We start from the raw sequence: 22,448 nt of genomic DNA, 5'->3' as shown, positions 1-22,448 counted from the left end.
TGCCATCCATTAATCAGCAAAGTTGGCATTACCTAGAAGCATTTTGGAAATGTGAAATCTCAGGCACTGCCCCTGACCTAATAGATACCTTTCAACAAGATCTCTAGGTGGTTTTTATGCACATTGAAGTTTGAGATGCTTGAATAAAACCAATGGACAGTAAAAATTTATCTCATTTTTTGTATATGTCAGTAAGATTGGGCATATATTATAGCTTCCTAAAAATCAGATAAAAGTATCTTCTAACAAAACCCTGAAGTCATCACAATATTCAATCAAATTGCTGAATATGACTTTCTAGCTTGGTAGGTCAGGCGACTATTTCCTCCTGTGATGATGTTACCCATATGCCCCTGCCAGTATGGAACCACTCAAGAAGGGGTGAGATGTCCAGAAGTTGGCTATAACTCTATTCTTCACTCTCAAAACTAGCCCTATCTAGCACTCTTTGGTTTTCCTCTCCAGTTTCCAATCAGCACATGAACGACTGACTTTCAACCTTCCTTAAAAATATAGGCTTCCAAAATGTGTTTGGAGACTTGGAAAAAAAAGTTGTAAGTTAATGAGTCCAAAAGAGTTCCCAGTCTAGGACACACCTTGGGTCTAAAGCCAGCAGAATTTCCCTTTCTTACTGATGCTGTCTAGTTTCCTGAGTAGCACTCAACTATCCACTTTTCCCATGTGGTAGACCATGAGAATCTGGAGACTAGAACAAGTATATTTGATCTCTGTATTGCTTGTGTTCAACTCTATATTTGACCCAGGAAGATAATCAACACAGTTTTATTGAATAAATGATTGAGTTGGATCCTTAGTTAAAAAAGAAAAAAGAAAAAAAAATACCTTCAGGCAAGAATGCATGAAATGAATGACGATACTCTAAGACTCTGTCTACTATCCTCTGCTGGAATAACTTCTAGAGGTTCTTCTAGACCATGGAATTCAACTTTATGCTCTTTCTGATAGTTAATACTCAGTGTTAACCACCCCTCCAAAGCTGTTTCATACCTGATATTTGCAGTTATTATCTTTAAGCTTTATTTTTAAAAAGGTGTATCCCCCCTAAGCAAATAACACAAATGTATGAATATACTTCTCAGGGGATAAAACAAAACACAGGATTTTTATAATTCAAGTTGCAATAGGAAGTATTCATATTCTACAGTAATCGGTTATCTCCATAGTTTCCACTGCATCATATAATCACTAGCTCATTTCAGAATTTTAGAATCAGTGAAATGTTATCGACATACAACATATACAGTAATGGCAAAATTTAAAAATAACCTAGACCCCTAAAGGAAGACTAAAGTACACTTTTTTTAATGATTTGTTATGTAACCATTTAAAATCATGATGCAGTTAAATATGTATTGCACGAAAGGACATTCATGATATATTTCTGACCAATACAGCAAGTTACAGAGAGAAGAATGGATGGATGGATGGATGGATGGATGGATGGAGACACAAAGGCAGAGAGATATAAAGGGGGGGGGGGTGGGAAATCTGAAACAGTGTTTTACCAAAAACATTAACAGAAGGTATTTATAGATGATGGAATAGTCAGTAATTTTCAATTTGTATTTCTTTTTCTACATTTAATAATTTTTATAATGGACCTGCAGCTTTTTAAAGTGAAAATCAATAAAGCAATTTTCATTCTTGAAAAATCTCAAAGATGGGAAAATAAGGGATCAGGAGATCCCACACAAAGTTAAACAGGAGACTACTAATGAAGAAATGTCTCAAAGGAGTAATGATAAGAATGATCAGGAAGGCTGGAACCCCATATAGGATCCATGCGAGGCTAAGGGAAATATTTTACCTATGTTTGAAGCTAAAAACATGAAAAAAAGCAGGTCCATTGTTAATGGCAGAGTGCATTACTTTGTCAGAGGAAGGATAAAAAATAAAATTATTTTTCTTTCTCCAACATAAAGCACTTATATGTTGGAAATAATTTAATGCAGCTCTGTTCCCCACTTCATCATCCACTTATCCCTTTCTTTTTTTCTATACAAATGACTGTGATAAATGAGTCATCATATGAAGAGCATTATTTAGTTAAAGGGACAACACTGACCTAAAAAAAAAACTGGACTCATGTTCCTACCACCAACAAAAGAGCACTGCTTTCTTTTAAATAGAGCTCCTAAAACCTGAAACACTATTTCTGAAAGTACTCCACAAAAGAAAAGAGTTGTATATAGGGAAAAAAAGTACAAAGGAAAGAGAAAGAGAAAGAGGGGAAGGGAAGGGAAGGGAAGGCAAGGGAAGGCAAGGCAAGGGAAGGGAAGGCAAGGGAAGGGAAGGCAAGGGAAGGCAAGACAAGACAAGGGAAGAGGGAGGGAGGGAAGGAGGGAGGAAGGAGAAAATAAAGGTGGATGGGAGAAAGGAGAGAGGGAGAGAGGGAAAGAAAAGAGAGGGAGGGGGGAGAGAGAAAGAGGCATTCTTATTTTTGGAACCTCTATCTGAGAAGAGGAAAGGGGATTTGTTACTTTCATAAAGAGTGTAAGTCTTAATGTCTATTGAAAGAGAAAAAAAGTGAGCATTTGGGGTTTTCTTTTATACTTTGCAAAGTGTTCTTAGAAAAATCAAAGCAATCTTATGAATTGATAATCTCACCTTGCTTTCCTCTCAGGCAGCTGAAGAAAAAACTCTGGTTAAAACTGATTTCTCTCAAAGGTTTCTCAAAACCTCACATTATCTGAACATGCAGACATTGCACTCATTATTTGGTATACCAAATTCCAGCTGAGATGTACCTTTATGACCCTGAAGGATAAGGCTTAACAAGTAACAAGGCAGCAAGTACAGAGGCACTGTGAAGGTCCTCAAGTGACTAGAAATGCTGCTTCATCATGTGTCTTTACACAGAAATTTAAGTCTACATATGTTGCTTATCCAACAATATTGAAAAGGGGATTTGGGATTCACTAAATGCAAGAGCTTTCTGTGTTTCTGAAACACATCATATCTTCTTTGTTTTTATACAGACTATCTACCCACATTGTAATAAAAGAAATTTGAGTAAGTTCTGTGGTCCTACTTAGCTTTACTTCATTTGAATAATAATTGTAAATTTCACAATTAGAAAATATTTATATCAACTTTGGCTTTTTCTCTTGCCCAAATGAAAATACCGTGATATATCATTTTTATTTACTTACTTATAGTGAGTCTGCTAAGAACTGAAATGCAAGAATGAAAGATAGATAGGTAGGCAGACAGACAGACTGACCGACCAACTGACCGACCCACCAACCAACCGGCCCTGGAGATAAGAAATACATGTTTAGAAGGGAGCTGTATCTGAAGAAGATGTTTAGGGGAACGCGAAGGACTTACACTGGGATTTAAGGACTGACAAGGTTTTCTGTCTGCACTTCTCTATTCAAGTCTATCTTTGGATTTGCAGAGTGAGATTACTGAAGCTGGGTATACTGGGTTTTCTCTCAGGTTCAGGTTCTCTCTGGCTTCTGGCTTCTGACTGTTTCACGCTAAATCGATAAAATATAGGGATGCTGCATGGTGAGTTAAAGTCGATCAGTCCACTGGTTTTCATAACATCTGCCTGAGTTACCACTCTCTTTGTTAGCATTCATTGCCTGAACGTACTAATTTCAGAGAGGATAAGCCCCTCTAGCTATAAACATCTTTAAAAACCAGAGAGATCTAGGATCTCAATGCCTGGGATAAAAATGCAAGCATCAAATAATTGTAAACTATTACTATATGGCAGATATTGTACAAAGACTTTACGTGGATAATGTTATTTAATCCTTATCTCTCTATGATGTGGTCACCATCATTGCTGGCATAATTTTTCAGATGGGCAGCTGAAACTTGAGATAGCATTTAACTCGCTCATGTTCACACAGGTAAGTGTGAAGATAGGATTGGAGCCTAGGTAAACTGACCTCAGAGTCTACACTTTTACCCCTAGCTCACAGGTGATAATGCAGGAATAGCTCCAAAGACATGATCTCACTAATATACCTAGTCCTTTCAAACTCCTAGTGGCTCTGCCTCTCGCTGTTAAGGTTCATGTTTACCTTGGCAGCAATTTCCCACATTTTGTTTGTCATCCTCCAGAAGGATATGGTTATTATTTTTCAGTCCTTATATATATCAATACCATGTATACCTACCTAAGAACTCATTGTCTTGGCAATTTAGCTATGGTGAAAAAAGGTGTAGGCATAGCCAGTCTTCAGAATATTTAAGCAAAACCACTCCACAAGCTATATTTGAAATGCTAACTCAGAACTGGTCCTGGATTTTCTTTCATGCAATTCAGTGATGGCAGGAAAACAGTTTGGGAAAAGAAAGTACAGTCATATAGTAATGGAAGTGGCTAATTTGTTCTTATAATGCACTCACGGTGTTATTTTCTTCCTTCCTCTAATTATTCCCGCAAGGTGTGAGAAGCAGGGTGGGGCTCTTTACTCACCTATACACACTAAGCCAGGAAGGAAGTTGGGATTGAAGATTGTTAGGAATGGATCTGGCACTAGATTTCATATTTTAAAGAAAGTATTTTTACCATAATATTCTGCCATTGAATTGTATACCTACATAGGGAATAGTTTCAGGAGACCAGAACAAAAGACTGGATATCATTTTAAGTATTGAACATCTTTCAGTTTTTACCAAAGCCACAAGGACAGTGAAACTTGATGATGTCGCACAGAAGGGAGTAATGTCCACAATGGGCTAGCAGAGAGTACCTGATGCGAATGCCTAAGATTTCCCAGCTCGACTTCCCTGTGCCTGACATGTTTACTCGAATGGAAAGGATTTGGGATAAGCAAAACCTTTTCATTTTTATTAATTTGACAGCAAGGAAGTCCAATACTTTAAACAAAGGGCAGATCGATTAGCATTCAGTAACTGCCCACTCCTACCCCAGTGTCCCTTCTCAAATGTTTGGTCAACATTTCACAAAACTTGAAATCTTTCTTTCTGTGACTTGATTGTAGCAAGATCTTTCAGGTTTCCTCTCTTTTCTACAATTGAACTAGCCGTTTCAAATGATCACAAACTCTTTCCTTCCCTAAAGAATACACGGAAGCAATTCATGCAGTTAAACTCTATTTTCTACGTCTCACCAACCTTCCACCCTTAGCACACACTCACATGTAACAACTTGGAATGTGAAAGATTTGCCGCCCCCCCCCCCCCCCCCCCCCCCCCCCCCCCCCCCCCCCCCCCCCCCCCCCCCCCCCGGGTACGTTTCTCCTTCTTTGTCTCCATCTCCACCCCTGGTTGGTTGCCCCATTAAAGCTAAATTCTTCTTAAAGTTAGTTTCACGGTCCCAGACAGACCACTGATTTACATTACCTACCACACTGAGTCATAACAATACCTTGTTTTCTCTTTCAGTGAAATCTCCAAATTATAGGAACCCAATTCCTCACAGTCTCAAGCTTGCAAATGGAACATCAAAACTTTTAAGCTGATGTTATAAACAATGGCAAAAATGGAAGAAAATGTCTAGGTTCATCCAAGATTAACACAGGCTTTGTGAACTATTTTACCACCAATCTCTACTACTGGAGTTTGGTAAACTAGAACACACGTAGTTACCCTTCCCTATAATAGTGACAAAATTTTGGTCTGTACAGTGTCCATTTCCTCCTGCAAAATACAGATTTTCCCTCCAAAAAAGTGTAATAGCATTGGGATAAGGAAAAAGAGTCATCTAGACTTACCAAAATAGTAATATATTGCTTTTATCTATCTCATTTCAAGTCCAAAGCAGGTAATATTTATAGATTTATGTTTACATAAAATCTACTGAACCCGTGCTAATCATAACCTTTATTTAAGTTGAGAAATGCGTACGCCCACACGAGAGATACCTTTTAAAACTTTTATTGTAAATTTACAAATCTCTCAAAGAGATGACCTCTGTCTTCTTTTCAAATAATCACGGTATGATTCTGCCTCAGTTATTTGAGGGACAAGAATAAAATGGTTACAATAATGGCTATTAGTCCAATCCTTCAGTGGGACACCAGATATATTAAGTACTTTCTCTGGGCCAGGCACTTTGCTAAAGGCCTTAAAAACCTGACGAAATTTCACCTCTCCGCAGCCATCCAAGACAGATTATCTTTTCACAGGTATCTTACTAATAAATAAAAGTAATGCTTAAGAAGGTTTAATATTTAGCTCCAAATCACACAACTAAGAAATTGTGACACTAAGTTTCAACTCCAGGTTGTTTACCTTCAAAGCCTAAGCTGTAACTACTATGCTAAGATAGTTCATCCCACAAAAGCTCATGGTATTAGTTCTGAATATCACATTGAGCAAACTGTATTTCATTTCCCACCATTGTCCTGCTGCGTGAGAAAACTGAAGACGTGTAATCCTCCAGGTTTAACGAGTAGACTTTTCTGCTAGAGAAAATTTCGTAGATCTTTCCGCATAAAAAATCAGTCAACAAATATTTATTGAACACAAACGCCATACTAGGAGCCATGAGAAGGGCTGGAAATATGGCAGTAAAAGGGCCCCCGGTCTCATGGAACTTCAAATGATGTTTTCCCACAAGAGTATAAATAGCTACCATTTGTAATTGTTCTGAATAAATTGCAGGCATGACCTAAACACTACACATACATTGTCTCAGTGAATATCATTTAATCCTCACAAAACACTCTCTGAGACTCCACAGGATCTGCAGGTAAGAATACTGAGATGTGAAAGGCTAAATGATTTGTCCCTGAGTCTCACATCTACAGTGTGCATGAAGGGCATGATGAGTTCAGTTTGCCATTACCTCTCCCAAACTCAGATATATGTACTTTGAGTATTTTTCTTTGTCTTTCTTCAGAGATTTCACAGAAGAAGAATGGGTACATGTTTGGTGGATAAAGTAGGAAATCCAGGATGAACCTAAGTTCAAAAATACATGTATCTACACTAGAGATATTTTTACGTGTAATTCCTGCAAATGAACCACTCACCATACATTGTTCTCTTCATCGTTGTACTGAAACACCTTAGACATGCCTAACTGAAAATTCTTCATAAGTATGCAATTAGTTATTCCTGCGTTGCTTGCTATTTCCAAATAGTTCAAACTTAATCAAACACGATCATATTGATTCTTCAAACTGAGCCAATTAGCATCTAGAAGTATTATTGTTTCCCATACTATTCAAAGGTTTGGCTTCACATCGCTTAGGTAATGTTGTGCATGTTCCCCTGTTCCATTTCTTTTAAAAACTATCCAGAATTTGGGCACAGTGATAAACGTGAACAAATTTCTAACTTGGAGATCCAATTTGAGAAGTGCTACTACTAAGCGAATATGAAAAAGAAGACTTTTTATCGTGACCATCAACGGGCAGCTAAAACCGTAACACTGAGAGTGACAGTTTGCTGACAGTATAAAATATATCAACACAATGCACACACCCTACACATGAACAGCACTCCGTGAGAATGAGTTATCACGTAACATGTTATCAGTGAGAAAGGATAAAATTCTAATTCAAAAACCCTTGAAATAATTGGGTTTTCATCTGTAAAATTCTCTTCTCATGTACTCCACGAGAACTGTTATTTTACTACTAAGGTGGTTTTTGTTTGCCTATATCAGAAGATTAGCCATCATATCTATTGACCCAAGGCAAAACTGGCATGTAACGTAATACCAGGGATCACTCCAAATCCTTAATCTTTTCTTTATTTTCCAACATAAATTTGGCAAGGAACTGAAGGGAAAAGAGCATGATGTGGAAAGCATCCCATCATATATGTCTAAAGAAGCTTTGTTATCAATCACTTTTGCTCTTTTTTTTTTTTCTTTTTCATATTTAGACCTATGATACTCACTTATGCCCACGGCTGTAATGAGCTTGATTGCAAGTTCAGGAATTTCACACTGAATAAAAAATGGTTCCAGAATGTAGCGTCCAAATGCCAGAGAAATCACAGCAGTGGCTGCAGGGCTGGAAAAGAATATTCAGGTTAACAAAGGAAAAAATAAATAGCATCTTTGCTAAACTTTTTCTACCTTGAGGTAATGTTATTCAACATATAGAACATGTTAAATAGGAAAGCCTATAGTTTTCCAAACTCCACATTTGATTAGGTTGTCACAGATAGTCCAAATGAAATATTGCCTATAACTTTGGTGGCTAACTTACACTTCACATATTCATGGAAGCAAGACTGGGTGCTATCAGTTTTGCCCCTGCTCTCCTATATTTGACTTTTTTTTTCCTTAAAAATTTAGTTTATTATTTGAGATCCTGGCAGAACTGGGCTATACAAGAAGCAGTCTTCTTAATAAGTCAACAACTAGGGGTGCCTGGGTGACTCAGTCAGTTGAGCGTCTAACTTCGGCTCAGGTCATGATTTCACAGTTCATGGGTTCGAACCCCACATTGGGCTTGGTGCTGACAGCTCAGAGCCTGGAGTCTGCTTTGGATTCTGTGTCTCCCTTTCTCTCTGCCCTTCCCTACTCGTGCTCTGTCTCTCTCTCTCTCAAAAATAAATAAACATTAAAAAAAATAAGTCAACAACTAAACTCCAGCCACAGCATGAATGGGTTAAGGGTGTAGATCTAATGAGTTGGAGCCCAGTCAAGAAAATGAATACAAAACTCAGATTTTTTTTAAAAAAAATTTTAATGTTTATTTATTATTGAGAGACAGAGAGAGACAGAGCATGAGCAGGGGAGGGGCAGAGAGAGGAGGAGATACAGAATCAGAAGCAGGCTCCAGGCTCTGAGCTGTCAGCACAGAGCCCAACGCGGGGCTCGAACTCACAAACCGTAAGATCATGACTGGAGCCAAAGTCAGATGTTTAACCAACTGAGCCACCCAGGGGCCCCCAAAATTCAGATTTAAAAATTAGTATTAATAAGTATTCATTGAAAATACATGCTTATGTCCTTAACATTATGTGCTTATTTTTCTAGTACAGACAAAAGTGTGAAGAGGCAAGTGATTATTCTTAATTTCTTAGAAATATTTAGATGCAAAGTAAAAGTCAAAAAGTAAAAATGCTCTTGTAATTTTATACAACTGAGAAAACATGAATGAGAAAATGAAATAAGTGCAGGTTTATAGTAAATAGGTAAGAAACCGTTCTATTTTAATTCTTCAAATATTTCTATGAGAAAATTACATGTGCCTTTAAATACATGTATGTATGAATATATATTCTTTAAATACACAGGCAAGTTCATGAAATTATCTAATTTCTCATGCCATTCTTCTCTTTCAGCTTCTCTTCTCATAGTTGCCCAACACCTTAGATTGTCAGAAAACTAACCACAATCGCGTTCCAAACTTGGCCTGCTTGTACTCAATAGCACCATACTTTTTTTCATTTTCTTCTTTTCCCAAGGACCCCCTCTTCTCCCTTACCCCAACAAAAGACTGTTTTTCCTGTTCTTCATCATTTGTAAATTTTTGATGCATAAATTAAAATCTGATCACCTCATTTTAGTGCTTTCAAAACATGCTCAGAATATGCAAAATCCTTCCATGAAGGCTACATCTAGTCTAAGTGTTCCCTTCCTCTTAGTTTGCTTCTTCTCACTGGAAGGAGCTGAACACCCTTTACCGGGAGCCCCTACAACTCATTGGTAGTTTTTTATACCCTATATCTTTGTTCAGTCTTTCTTGGCCCAGGGAAATTCCTTTACCCTTCCGGTTGGGTGAGAGGTCTCTGAGTATACTCCCTTACGAAGGCCCATGGCTTCCCTTTCATAGTGCTGATCACAATAGCAACTTTATCTTCACTATGTGATTTCTTGATTGATAACTCTTTCCCTCACATGACCCTGAGGATCATGAGTTCAAGACTGTGTCCATCTTAGTCACTATTATTTGCCAGTGTTTAGTATAGTATCTATCGTAAGTAGAAACCAAATAAACATTGAATATATGGTTAATGTGTGAATTCAATCATCTAATGACCCTGCTATGTACTGATATATGATATTTATTTTCTTGAAATCTGTGTTCTACAGATTATTTCTGACAAGAGTGATTTACCCTGAAGCAAAATTTTAAGTATTTAGGCATCCTGGGTGTTATGAGCAGATGAGAAATATTAAAGTACCTAGGTATCTTGTCACTCCACAAGTCATTCATTACTCTGTTTATTTAGAAGACCAACCAGGCAATGGGAGTCTCTTATTACAAAGGAATATATGAACACTTTAAAAAAAGCTTCTAGAGTATATCTGGATAATTTCCTCTGTCAGTACATACACACACACACACACACACACACACACACACACACACACCCCATGAAGCACCTGTCTTGCAATGTAAATAACACTTGATTATGAGTTACCCGGGAGAAAGAATTGTGGGTCATTCCACTTACAGTCTCTTTATTTTTTTTTTTGTTACTTACAGTCTCTTTAACTTACCATTCACCATTCAATAGCTGTTTAAGGAATGAATAAATAAGTGAATGAACACTGTATCTGTGCTATTGTGAACACAATGATCACCTTCATCACAATGCCCAGTAATTAGCTAAAGCCATGCAATATATACCTAGCTGAAGAGGGATTCAGGTGCAGCTATATCAGGCTCCAAAGCGCCCACCATCCTAACAGCCCAGCACCCTGAATAAGTAGTGTCCTCACTTGATGTTTATTTATTTTTGAGAGAGAGAGAGAGCGAGCAAGGGAGGGGGTAGAGAGAGGGAGACAGAAGATCGGAAGTGGGCTCCTTGCTGAGAGTGGAGATCCCAACAAAGTGCTGGAACTCGTGAACTGTGAGATCATGACCTGAGCTGAAGTCAGATGCTCAACTGACTGAGCCACCCAGGTGCCCCAAGTGTCTTCATTTGAATGCTGAGAATGTCAAATCCAAAATATTGTAACCTTAAACTTTCAGCCAAAAAGAATTAAATTGTCCAAAAAGACTTTAATATTGTTGTTCAAAAAGAATTTACTGTCTATAATGCTCAGGACACTGATTAAGAAGTATAATGGTTTCAAAAGTGTGAGGCTTGGTCTTATGCACTTAAAATGCCTGTAGTTCCAATGGGTAAATAGAACATAGACACCTGACATATTAAGTAAGAACACAAGATATGTTGAATGCCAAATAAAAATGGGAGACTGAATTTTTTTCAGAAGAATTAAGAGAGAAAAGAAATAGAAACTAGGGTAACCAGGAAATTAACTGTGGAAGAGGTAAGATTTAGGTTAACCTTTGAAGAGTAATATTCAGATAAATCAAAAAAGAGCAGAAGGTACATCCTAAGCAAATCCCAGATTTTAGAAAAGGAACAAAATACTTCTTTAATATTATTTTCATTATAACAGGTTTTAAATAATGCAGAATTGTCTAAAATGAGAACAGACTTAGCAGAGAAGTAAATACCAATCTAAGCTCTTTGTTAAAAAAGAAATGCCTATGACTATAAAAATCATGGCTAGTGTTAAATCGATACTTATTAGCCCTACATTTGCCACTTATGCCCCAAATACTAGGATAAAAGCTCGCTGGTGCTCTCAGCTGTGTATGTCTGATAAGTTTACAGTAAGAACAAGTTTCTCCAGTTATTACCGTTAAGCTCTACAATCAGGATGTGTAAGTCACATCTTATGGCAGCAGTTACCTTAAGGAAGCATGTTACTCTGAACTGTACACATGACATCACAGGTTTCCCACAATGTGAAAGGAAATTTGCTATTCAGAGTGACTTAGCAATATTTGTTTGGATTTTAAATGAAGACAATTTTTTACAGCAATAAAGCTTTTTTTTTTTTTTTTTGGCAACTATAGTTCGCTGATTTGCTTAACAAGAGGAAATGAGTCATTCATGTCAAGTCATTTTTGTGTGCAAAGTATAAAACTCAGTGACACACTAAGTTGTTAGGCACAGAAGTTTCCTAGTCACGACAATTGAGGAAAGTTAAAAGACAATGGAATCTACAGGAAGAAAAACTCCACCTACTAGCATAACATTTAATTTTGTCTGGCCAGTCAAAACGCATGATTTATCAAGGTGGATTTTGATGCTTCGTATCCTTTCGAGTCAACATACTTTCTAGAAATGTCAGAAGATAATTGAATATTAAAGAAAATCAGACACTTTAAAAGTTTGGCAGGAACTGAGAACTATTGCCAGTGAGAAAACTGCATTCAAAACATTGAGAGAGGTATCTTATCATAGATTTCACATCCTGAAATAGACATGTTTACAACATAGTCACATGACACACATATTTCTAATCAGTTAAAAACAATTAAGATGATTTAAAGAAGGGTGTAATGAATGGATTTATTTTTCCTTAACTGTTTTCTTATCTATGCTCTCACCGTATTATGAGCAGTTCCACCCAGACTCGTACGAAAGCTGGTAATGGGCCAAAGACTTCCAGAATGTATGTATAATGACCACCAGATTTCTTTATACTTGTTCCCAATTCAGCATAGGACAAGGCTCCTGTGAAGTATTCATAATAAAAAAGGTACAAAATTAAAATATTAATTAGTCATCCGAAGGTAGAGTTGATGCAACAATATTTATGTTTAGGTAACATGTTACTACATCCTTTGGTCTGAGTGAGGTGTTTATTTCAAGAGAAGTAACAGTCATCTGATTGTTAGGAGCCATCAAATTCCTTTTCTAACTTCTGCATGGTTGAGATCTAGTTCATTCTGTTCAAACAATGTAATTTTATTTGAAATGGTAAAGACAAACTTCTAAAATAATATCATATTATTAAGAATTATGAATCTCAAACCTGAGAAAAAGAGAAGATAGATGCCAATAATACCAACCTATTTTAAAAGGAACTACACACCAAGACAAGGAATTATCCCAAATTGACCTTATTATATTAAGAATCCTTTTAATAAATGGTATTTCTGTTGCACATCAAAATTAACAAAATTTATTTGTGCTTCAGAAAAGTATAGACTCTTGGCCTTGCAAGACTTCATTTAATTTGTAGGATATGGTTTGTCAAGAAAATGAATTTTGACTCCAATATTCTATTTCTAGAAAAGATTTTCTTGGATATTTTTTGAAGACGACACTTCTGAGTAGTTAAAAGAACATACTGTTTAAAAAGAGATGCTATAACTTACGTATATTAGGTAAAATTAATTACAAACATTTAGCCATCTTAACATTTAGCAATGCAATCCACATGGGCTTGAGCAAGTTATGTAACCTCCCCAAATGTAAGTTTCTTTATCTATAAAATGAGATCTCAATTCTTACCTCATAAGGGAGTTGTGTTTATAAATGCGATATTGGGCTCTGAGGACAGTACTGGGCCTGATACATTGAGAATACCTCATGAAATATGCCTATTAATTTGAGCAATTAACTACCAAGAAAATGAAAAATACATCTTGGTACTACGTGAAAAATTCTATTCATTCCACAAAGTACTCAAATGTAACACAAATTTTTGCTTGAACTACTTCAGAGACTAGAAGTGTGGGAAATTATTATAGTAAAGCTTCATGCAGAACTGTCAACATGTATATAATTTGGATATTCAGTTATATCTTAGTATCGTTGATCCTATTCCCAAACCTAGCTCTGTATCAGAATCACCTGAGGGTAAATTTCCACACACACAAAAGCATACACACGAAAACAGAATCTAAGGCCATACCCTACAATTTGTTCGCTACCAAGTCAGTCCAAACTCTCCAACAGAGAGAGCCAAACACGTCTATTATTTTAAATTTTGTACAGATGATTTTATTATCTTTTTAAGTTTTTTTATTTATTTTGAGAGAGAGAGAGAGAAAGCAGGGGAGAAGCAGAGAGAGAGACAGAATCCCAAGGAGACTCCCATGCTGGGCTTGAACTCATGAACCATGAGATCATGACCTGAGCTGAAGTCAAGAGTCAGATGCTTAACCAAATGAGCCACCCAGGCACCCCTATACAGATGATTTTAAAACACCTAGTCTGCAGATTAATATTTGAGGACCACTAATATAGTTTGCCTATTTGTAACTAATTGTAACTGGTTGCAATTCACTCTGGGGGAAACCAGTCGCCATGTTGGTAGCCTGTATAAAAGAGCTTCCCATATAAAATGTTATTGGAAAGTCTTAAGTACCTCAGAATTTATTGCCAGACAATCAATACCTAGACCTGTGTCTGCTTTGCTAAAACTCCAGGACGGTTGCCCTAGGTTTAAATTGAGTTCGGGAGGAATGAGATTTTCATTTAAAAGTCTCAAGCTCCATAACCATTTTACCCAGATGAAAAAAGTTCAAAACAAGATGTAAAAATCCATGTATTGACCCTGGCTTTAAAAAAATTGTAAACCAAATATACAGATTCTTTACTCGTAGTTCCCGAGTTCTAGAGTTCTAAGAGAAAGTATTTGTTTTCCTTACATTTTGCTTTGCTTCCTGTTAGGAAGGCACTCCTGTCAAAAAGCTCCTAGGAACTTAAGTGACAAATAAAATGTAAATACAGATAAGAAGATTAATACAGGAGCATGCTCCCTGGGATTAGTAATCAAAGAATATCAACTCAAATGTAACCTGAGCTAGTCCTTTTAACATTTTTTTTTTTTCCTGAGCTTCTGCTTGAGTTGATATACTTACACAGAACCATATTTTCCTAGTGGAATAGCATTTTAACTAGTTCAATCCTCACAGCAATTCATTTTACTATATGTGAATAACCTTTTATTATGTATAAAAATCGAATCACATAATGGGAGCTGCATGTATAGAAGTATGAAAAGTCCAGGAAATTGGTTATGGTTTTTCCTATCAGACATTGATTTATTCTCAATTTACAAGTACTTGTAGAAGAGTAAAGACTGAGGGTGCACAAAGTCAGTTAAGAAGAGCAATGAATAGGTTTCTCTTTGTCTATAAATGTACATGCCAGAACCATACAGAATACCACCAACTCTTTTTAAAAACCTAAAATAATTCTTCTACACATCTTTCTATACCACAGCGTTGTTTTAATGAATTTTACTTCTTCCTGATGGAAATCTGACTTCTCTAGATGAATACCCAAACCAATGCATTAAAACACCACAAGGCCTTCAGAATGAATGGATTGGTACATGTAGGACCAAGAGTTAGTACTTAGTCCTAGAGTTAGGACAAAGCTTTCTGTTAGTACCTTTAAAGAGCAGGGCCTTTTGGAATTAAAACATACTGGTTGCCACGAAAGAGCAGATACATCTTGGACATTTTCCCCCATAGTGTAGATAAGATTTTATTTTTTTGACCATTCACCAGCTTTTGTCACCTTTGTAAGGAACTCAGGTAGCTTTCTAGTAACTTGCGCACCCCGTGAAAGGTATCTATTACCTCTTTGCTGTCAATATCAAATCAACAAAAGAGATCTAGAACTTGAAGCAAAATTAATAGTCATCTTCTACTACTAGTTCTGTGCAGGTTAACTCAGTGAACAGGCGGGCAAGTTATCTACGTCCGCGAAGACCCAGTGAACTATAAATGAAGAAAGTAGATCTGGGCAAGCACAGCAAACTAACACTCAGTTCCGGTTTTACTATTCATGTTGCAAACATTTAGGGGTGACAGGGAGAGACGAGAGATTGAAAAACTTTGAAATGCGCTCAGACCCTTGCAATATTCCCACTTATCACAGGAATTGAGTTATGTGCCGCCACACGCATTTCCACAGCAAGGACTTCTGAAATAATAGCAGCAATGGACAAGCACGCCAAGTTAAAAAATTAAAAAGAAGAAGACTGCCCTCCCCCCCCCCCCCCCCCACCCGCGGTTTATTTTGCCAATAAAAACACTGTCAAACTTCTGTTGAATACTAAGCTCTGTGTCTAAATAGGCCATGCCGGGTTTCACTTCACAGGTGTTTCATTCGGCGGGCCAGCTGCCAAGATCCCTCAAACACAAGTCACTGAGAACCACTGCCCGGTACAGAAAGCTCGCATCTATTTTCCCGGGTCATCAAAGTGAGCCTTTGCTCTCATGGCCACAGGGAAAAGTCAGAAAAGAGTCTGTCGGAGTCAGGGGAAGAGAGTAGGGGCTGTGGAAGCAAGTCGGTGGAATGCAGGATCCTGCCAACAGTGGACGCTGTGTTTGGGTAGTTCGCATACTTCAACAAGAATCAGAGCCTCTGGCGTAGCCTTTGCCATTCATTCACTCCTTAAAAAGTACTCTTTGCTTTCCCAGAGAGCAAACTGCCCGGCTCCACAGACATACCCCCCAGAGAAGAAGCTGCACTCACCAAACAGAGACAGGACCCCACAGACTGTCCAGATAATCAGAGACATGCCCACGCTGCCCGTGTTCTGGAGCACGCCCTTAGGAGAGATGAAGATTCCTGCTCCAATGATCGTGCCAATGATGATGGAGATGCCCCTCAGCAAAGTGATTTTCTTCTTCAGCACCACTTTCTCCTGCCCAGGTGGCTCCTTGCCACCCAAAGAAGGCAGCTTCCCATTAACATTCCCCTGCAGGTAACCTCCACTGGAGATGGTGGACACAACAGGCTTTTTGACCATTGTAGTGACACGCGGGGAAAAAGGAAACACAGGAAAAAAAAAAAAAAAAACAACAACAACAACAAAACCAAACAAAACCAAACAAAAACAAGAACAAAACCCAAAACTTTCCACTTTGGTCTCTCTTGGTGTGACTGACCAAATCTCTTCCTCTTTGCTTTCAGATTGTCTCTCTCAGGGCTATTGTGTTCACAGGTAAAAACTCAAAGGTGCCTTTTTCTCCTTCACAGCTCTCTGATTACTCCTCAGAAACACCTGTGTGTTCATGGTGCTCTCGCTCCTCCACCACCTCCGACTCTACCTCTGCGGCTGCGGCTGCTGCTACCGCCCTATCATTACAGACCAGCTCAGCTTCCTCGTGGGCTGGTATTTAAGCTCCTGCCTGTCACACCAACTTATTCCAGCTTAATGATGATGCAAATTCTCCAGGTTTGCATCAGCCACATGAGAAGGCTCCAGCATTACTCAGCTCTTTTTTTTTTTCCCCCCCAAACATTAGCAGCATGTTGCTCAACTGACCTCAGCTTTTCAGAGAACAAAGCACACACTTAAAAGGGATCTTAACCAATCCAGGAGGAGTAAATTCGGAACAGACCTTCCCAGAGATTTAAAGCAACTCCTAGTGAGGGACAAAAGCTCTTCGCGCGAAAAGAAAATGAAAAATGAAACAGGAAATGATCACTGCTTTGCGAGGAGTTTCTTTTTTAACTTACGTATAAAGACATGTCACGCGCAGCTGTCTTGATAATAGAGCGTAACCCAAAGCTGCATTCTTTATAACAAAACATTTTGAGATTTCATGTTTTCTGCTTATTTTATTATTTTTTTTTTACTTTGGGTTTCTGAACAATACAGTCAAGCGAGACTGATTCTGTATGGTTGCTGTCAGACATACAACTGTGAGACTTACTCAACATTAAAAGAGAAAAATTATTTCTTGCTACCAGTAGTAAACTTGTATTTAAAGTCACTACCTGAGTGTGACAAATTTAAAAATCACAGTGACTCCAGAAAACAGCTGTTTTCTGATTCTCATCAGCTCTAGGTGTCGTCCTAAAGTAAAAGATACATATTCTTCATTTGCATGTTGTTTCATTGAATTACCAAAAAAAAAAAAGTAACTTTAAAATTAAGCAGTAGTTACAATGACATAAAACTATGCATATAGCAAAAACTTAAAAAGGAACACATAGAATAATAGTTTGGGAAGGTGATGATATTAGGTATGATTTTTTTTCTAACATGTATGAAGTATTGTTATATCATGATTATAAATTTAAAATGAATTGAAAATATAAGCTGAGATTAAAATGTTTACTTAAAATGGTAAGAAAGGCAAAACACTTTAAAACCCTACTAACTTTCTGAATCTAGTGTCCCTAAAACAAATACCAACAGAAAAGGAATTCTACCTTCCCCTATGATCATCCGTCAAGTTTCTCAAATTCCACATATGAGTGAAATCATGTGGTATCTGTCTTTCTCTGACTGACTTAATTTGCTTAGCATAATACCCTCCAGTTCTGTCCATATTGTTGCAAATGGCCAGATTTCATTCTAGATATCACTTTTGGCTGTGGTTGTAGGTGGTTTTAGATGCAGTGGAAAGAATTTGACTTTATCATTATCCTGAAGCTACGTTTACAAACACCATTAAATATACTTCGAAATGTCTGAACAAGAATAACAAACAAAAAAACTTGTGTGCAAGAGGTGGGGGATGAGGTGGGTGGGAGGTCCAGAGGATGCAAGAAAAAAATAGCCACTAGGAAAGCAGCATGGAGAAAGAAGGTCAGAACCATTTTCTGTTATTTTGGCACCTGAGAAAATTATACCATGTCAGTGTTCTACCATCCAAATAAATGCAGCTGTATCATTTCCTTTTCATATTTTCCACCTAATTCCTATATAATTTGCTTTAGGTATCCCAAGTCAGGGTTTTTATACAGCCCAAATAGTTTTTCCCTGTCGTTATGCCTTTCATAAAGTAAAAATGGGTAGTTTCCCTCTTTTAACCTTGTTGATATCCCTAAAAGAGACAGCTAAAGGAAAATCCTCCCCCTCCCCCTCCCCCTCCTCCTCCTCCTCCTCCTCCTCCTCCTCCTCCCCCCTACCTTTTTTCCCCTCACACAAGTGAAGGGAGAGGCTTTTGTTTCCCCAAAAGGAGAATAGGTTAGTGCTGAAGAAATAGGACTTAAAAGTAGAACACTGGAAATCCCAGAGAATAACTTTTTATCTGTACCTCACACCAAACCACACTTCAATTTTAAATTTTGTGCTAAATGACTGAATTAATAAGCTGAGACTAAGATCCCACTGAGACAGGAAGTTAGATAAATTCTAAAAGAAAAAAAATGTTTTTTTCAATATTAAATAACATTCTCCTCCTTTTCAGTATTTTAAACATATGTACAGAGAAAACTTGAAGCCAGACTAATGGCCAAAAGGATTATTACTGTCATGTAAGAAAGTCATATTCAAAAATTCTGCAAAGCTGCAGACATGAGCATACCTCTTCCAGCCACCCACAAATTTGCAGAAAATTCAGGTTACACAGTAAATTTTAAGTTATCTTCAATATTAACAAACCCTTATAATCAACAGTCCTAAACTTATAAACTAAAAATTTATAGTCTTCAAATATGTGTGTATCATAAAAACAAATTCCAAGCAAATGCATTTATATTCTTCCACCTGCTTCAGTCCTTATTTTAAGCATTCCTGTCAAATCAGGAGGTTATCCCAGGTTATCCCTATTTACAAATATTTATTTAGTGCTTTTTGTATACAATGGATAACCCCAGATCTCTAAATTATCTTATATAAGAAGCAGATGTGATATACTGTGGTAGCTTCCCTTTTCTGGTAATAATTTCTGTCTCATGATTATAAATATGGACACGTAATGACTTGGCCAAAAATAATCCTAGGGGCGCCTGGGTGGCTCAGTCACTTAAACGTCCGACTTTGGCTTAGGTCATGATCTTGTGGTGTGTGAGTTCGAGCCCCACGTTGGGCTCTGTGCTGACAGCTCAGAACCTGGAGCCTACTTCAGAGTCTGTGCCTCCTCCTCTCTGTGCCCCTCCCATGCTCATGCTCTGTCTCTCTCTCTTTCTGTGTCTCAATAATAAATAAACGTTTAAAAACAAAAAAGTTAAAAAAATACCCTTCCTGGTTGGAGGGTTTAGGAATGTGACCTGAGCCAGGATATTATTAAACAAAATTAGATTTATCTTTTCTCAACTATTGGAAGTTGTAAAGATATGACCCAGAACAACTGGTGGTCATGTGTCCTGCCATGTTTAGTAAATCCTCATGACATAAAAGAGAATATGCAGAGATAAGAGACACTTACAAAATCCCAGCATCATCAAGGCCAGGTATAGTTCCTAAGGGACCCAGATTGGCTCTAGATCCTGAAGATCTTTCTTCAATCCTATAAGCTACATAGTTTCCTTGTTAGATAAGCTACTTCATGACACACACACACACACACACACACACACACACACAGCAACAGGAATGGTGTAGCTAAATGTAAATGGCAATGGCATATCATTAAAGCTTCTAAACTGGGTTGGTATATGATATATGATAGTCATTAGACACATGTGGTTATCAGCATCTGAAATGTGGCTAGTCCAACTGGGATGTGCTGTAAGTGTAAAATATCCACTAGAATTTGAAATCTTATTTTTTAAAAAAAAGAACAAAATAATCTCCTTAATAATTGTATTACTCATATTAATTTCACCTGTTTCATTCTATTTTTTAATGTGGCTACTTAAAATTAAAAATATATACGTGGTATAAATTTCTTGCTCACATTATGGTTCTAATAGACACTGCTGATCTAAAAGAAAATATAAAACATATTCTTCAATGGGTGTAAGCAGGGATTTCTTAAAAGGGACATACAAAGTACTAATCATAAAAGAAAGATATATTTAAATATAGTAAAATTAAGAATTTCAGTTCATCAAAAGACATGATTAAATGATTAAAAAAGCAAACCACAAAATAAGAGAAAGTATTTGCAACTGGCAAAGATCTCATGTTCAGAATAAATAATAAATTCCTACCTACAAATTAATAGGGAAAAGACAGACAACCCAATAGAAAATGGGCAAGAAATATGAACAGACAGTTGATAAAATGGTCAATGTATTTTTTAAAAAACTGCAAAACCATACTACTCATTAGGGGAATTAAAACTAAAATCACAATGTGATATTAATTCCTATCATCATAGTGGCTCACATAAGAAAAAGTGACAACAGCCAGAGTGTTAAGAGTGTGGTGCAATACTCTGCTGGTGGGAGTACAAACTGTTGCATTCATTATGCAAAATCGTTTAGTATAATCTACTAAAGTTAAACATACATGTATTCTTTGACCAATAAATTCCATTTCCCAAATTCAGGATATCCATGTGCAAAAAGACATAGATGAAAATATTCATAGTAGCTTTATTTATAATAGGCAATAATAAAAATAACACCAATGTCCATAAAGGGTAGAATGGATAGATGTAGCCCTTTACTTATTCAGCAAAATACAAGACAACAATAAAAGAGGAACAATGGCTGTGTACAAGAATATAGATAACTCTCATATAATGTTAGGAGACATGCAAAATAAGATACATACTATATGATTTAATTTACATATTTAAAAACAAGCAAATTACTCTATGGGTAAGAACTCTTACGATGTTCTTTGGAGATAAGTGGATTCTAGTGATTGAGAGAGGGCACAAAAGGGTTCTAGGGTCCTGGTAATGTGCTACTTAACAACCTGTGGAGTGATTACATTCATTTTTTAACTTTGAGATAATTCACTGGACTGTACACATATATTTTTGTACTTTATTTATATAAAAATTCAATTTATTAAAACAAACATTTTAGTTGAAATTTTATGATATCCTCTCAAAAGCAGACCAAGCAGACAAATAAGCAAAACTACAGAAAATATGAAGAATATGATTAACAACCTTAGGACAGTAGCTCTATAGAGAACTTCCTGTCCACCACATAGAAAATACAGATCATTTTGAAGTATATATAAAGCTTTCATAAAAAAAAAAAAAAATGTCTAAGATACATGGGAAATCCTAATAAGTTCCAAAGAATTAACATGCATACTATACACCCTTGCCATAATGCAACAAAATTAAAAATAACAATTGTAAAACTAAAAAAAATACATCTTGCATGTCTGGAAATTAAAAATATATATACACACACACATACATATATGTGTATTATATGTGTGTGTGTATATACATATATTATCAATTTACCTTTACATTATATATGTGTGTGTGTATATATATTATCAATTTATCATTACATTAAAGAAGAAACATAAAAATAATCACAAAATACTTAAAATTAAATAATAGATATATGTTCAAATTTGTGAGGCTCAGTAAAAAATTATAAGAAGAAAATTTAAAGCTTTAAGTTGCATTAATCAAAATATTAAGAAACCATCATGCACTGTTAGTGGGAATGCAAATTTGTACAGCCACTGTGGAAAACAGTATGGAGGTTCCTTAAAAAATTAAAAATAGAATTACCATATGATCCAGTAATTCTACTACTGGGTATTAACTCAAAGAATATGGATACACTAGGGGCGCCTGGGTGGCTCAGTCGGTTGAGCGTCTGACTTCAGTTCAGGTCATGATCTCATGGTCCATGAGTTCGAGCCCCATGTTGGGCTCAGTGCTCCACAGCTCAGGGCCTGGAACCTGCTTTGGATTCTGTGTCTCCTTCTCTCTCTGCACCTCGCCTACTCATACTGTGTCTGTCTCTCTCTCAAAAATAAATAAATATTTTTTAAAATTTTTGAAAAAGAATATGAAAACACTAATCCAAAAAAGATATATGGATCTCTATGTTTATTGCAGCATTATTTACATTAACCAAATTATGGAAGCAACCCAAGT

At 36.8% G+C, this 22,448-nt stretch overlaps 1 protein-coding gene across 7 annotated transcripts in view; it reads right to left on the bottom strand.

Annotated features, from left to right (window-relative positions):
* The window catches only part of SLC7A11 (solute carrier family 7 member 11), a 246,439-nt gene extending 229,595 nt beyond the window's left edge, over positions 1-16,844 (bottom strand). For all 7 annotated transcript variants that reach the window (XR_006201707.1, XR_006201708.1, XR_006201709.1 and 4 more), the window contains exons 1-3: positions 16,216-16,844; positions 12,324-12,450; positions 7,855-7,970 (exon numbers count right to left, since the gene is read on the bottom strand). Coding sequence is in view for 4 of the 7 variants with exons in the window: in XM_042935484.1 (XP_042791418.1) it covers positions 7,855-7,970; positions 12,324-12,450; positions 16,216-16,492 (520 nt within the window). In the remaining 3 variants the exon portion in view is untranslated. The remainder of the gene's footprint in view (positions 1-7,854; positions 7,971-12,323; positions 12,451-16,215) is intronic.
* Between the last annotated feature and the right edge of the window lie 5,604 nt (positions 16,845-22,448).

Source organism: Panthera leo, chromosome B1 (assembly GCF_018350215.1).
Source record: "Panthera leo isolate Ple1 chromosome B1, P.leo_Ple1_pat1.1, whole genome shotgun sequence".
Taxonomy (NCBI): Eukaryota; Metazoa; Chordata; class Mammalia; order Carnivora; family Felidae; genus Panthera; species Panthera leo.
Note: the sequence above shows the minus strand (reverse complement) of the source record. Positions and strands in the feature narration are given on the sequence as shown.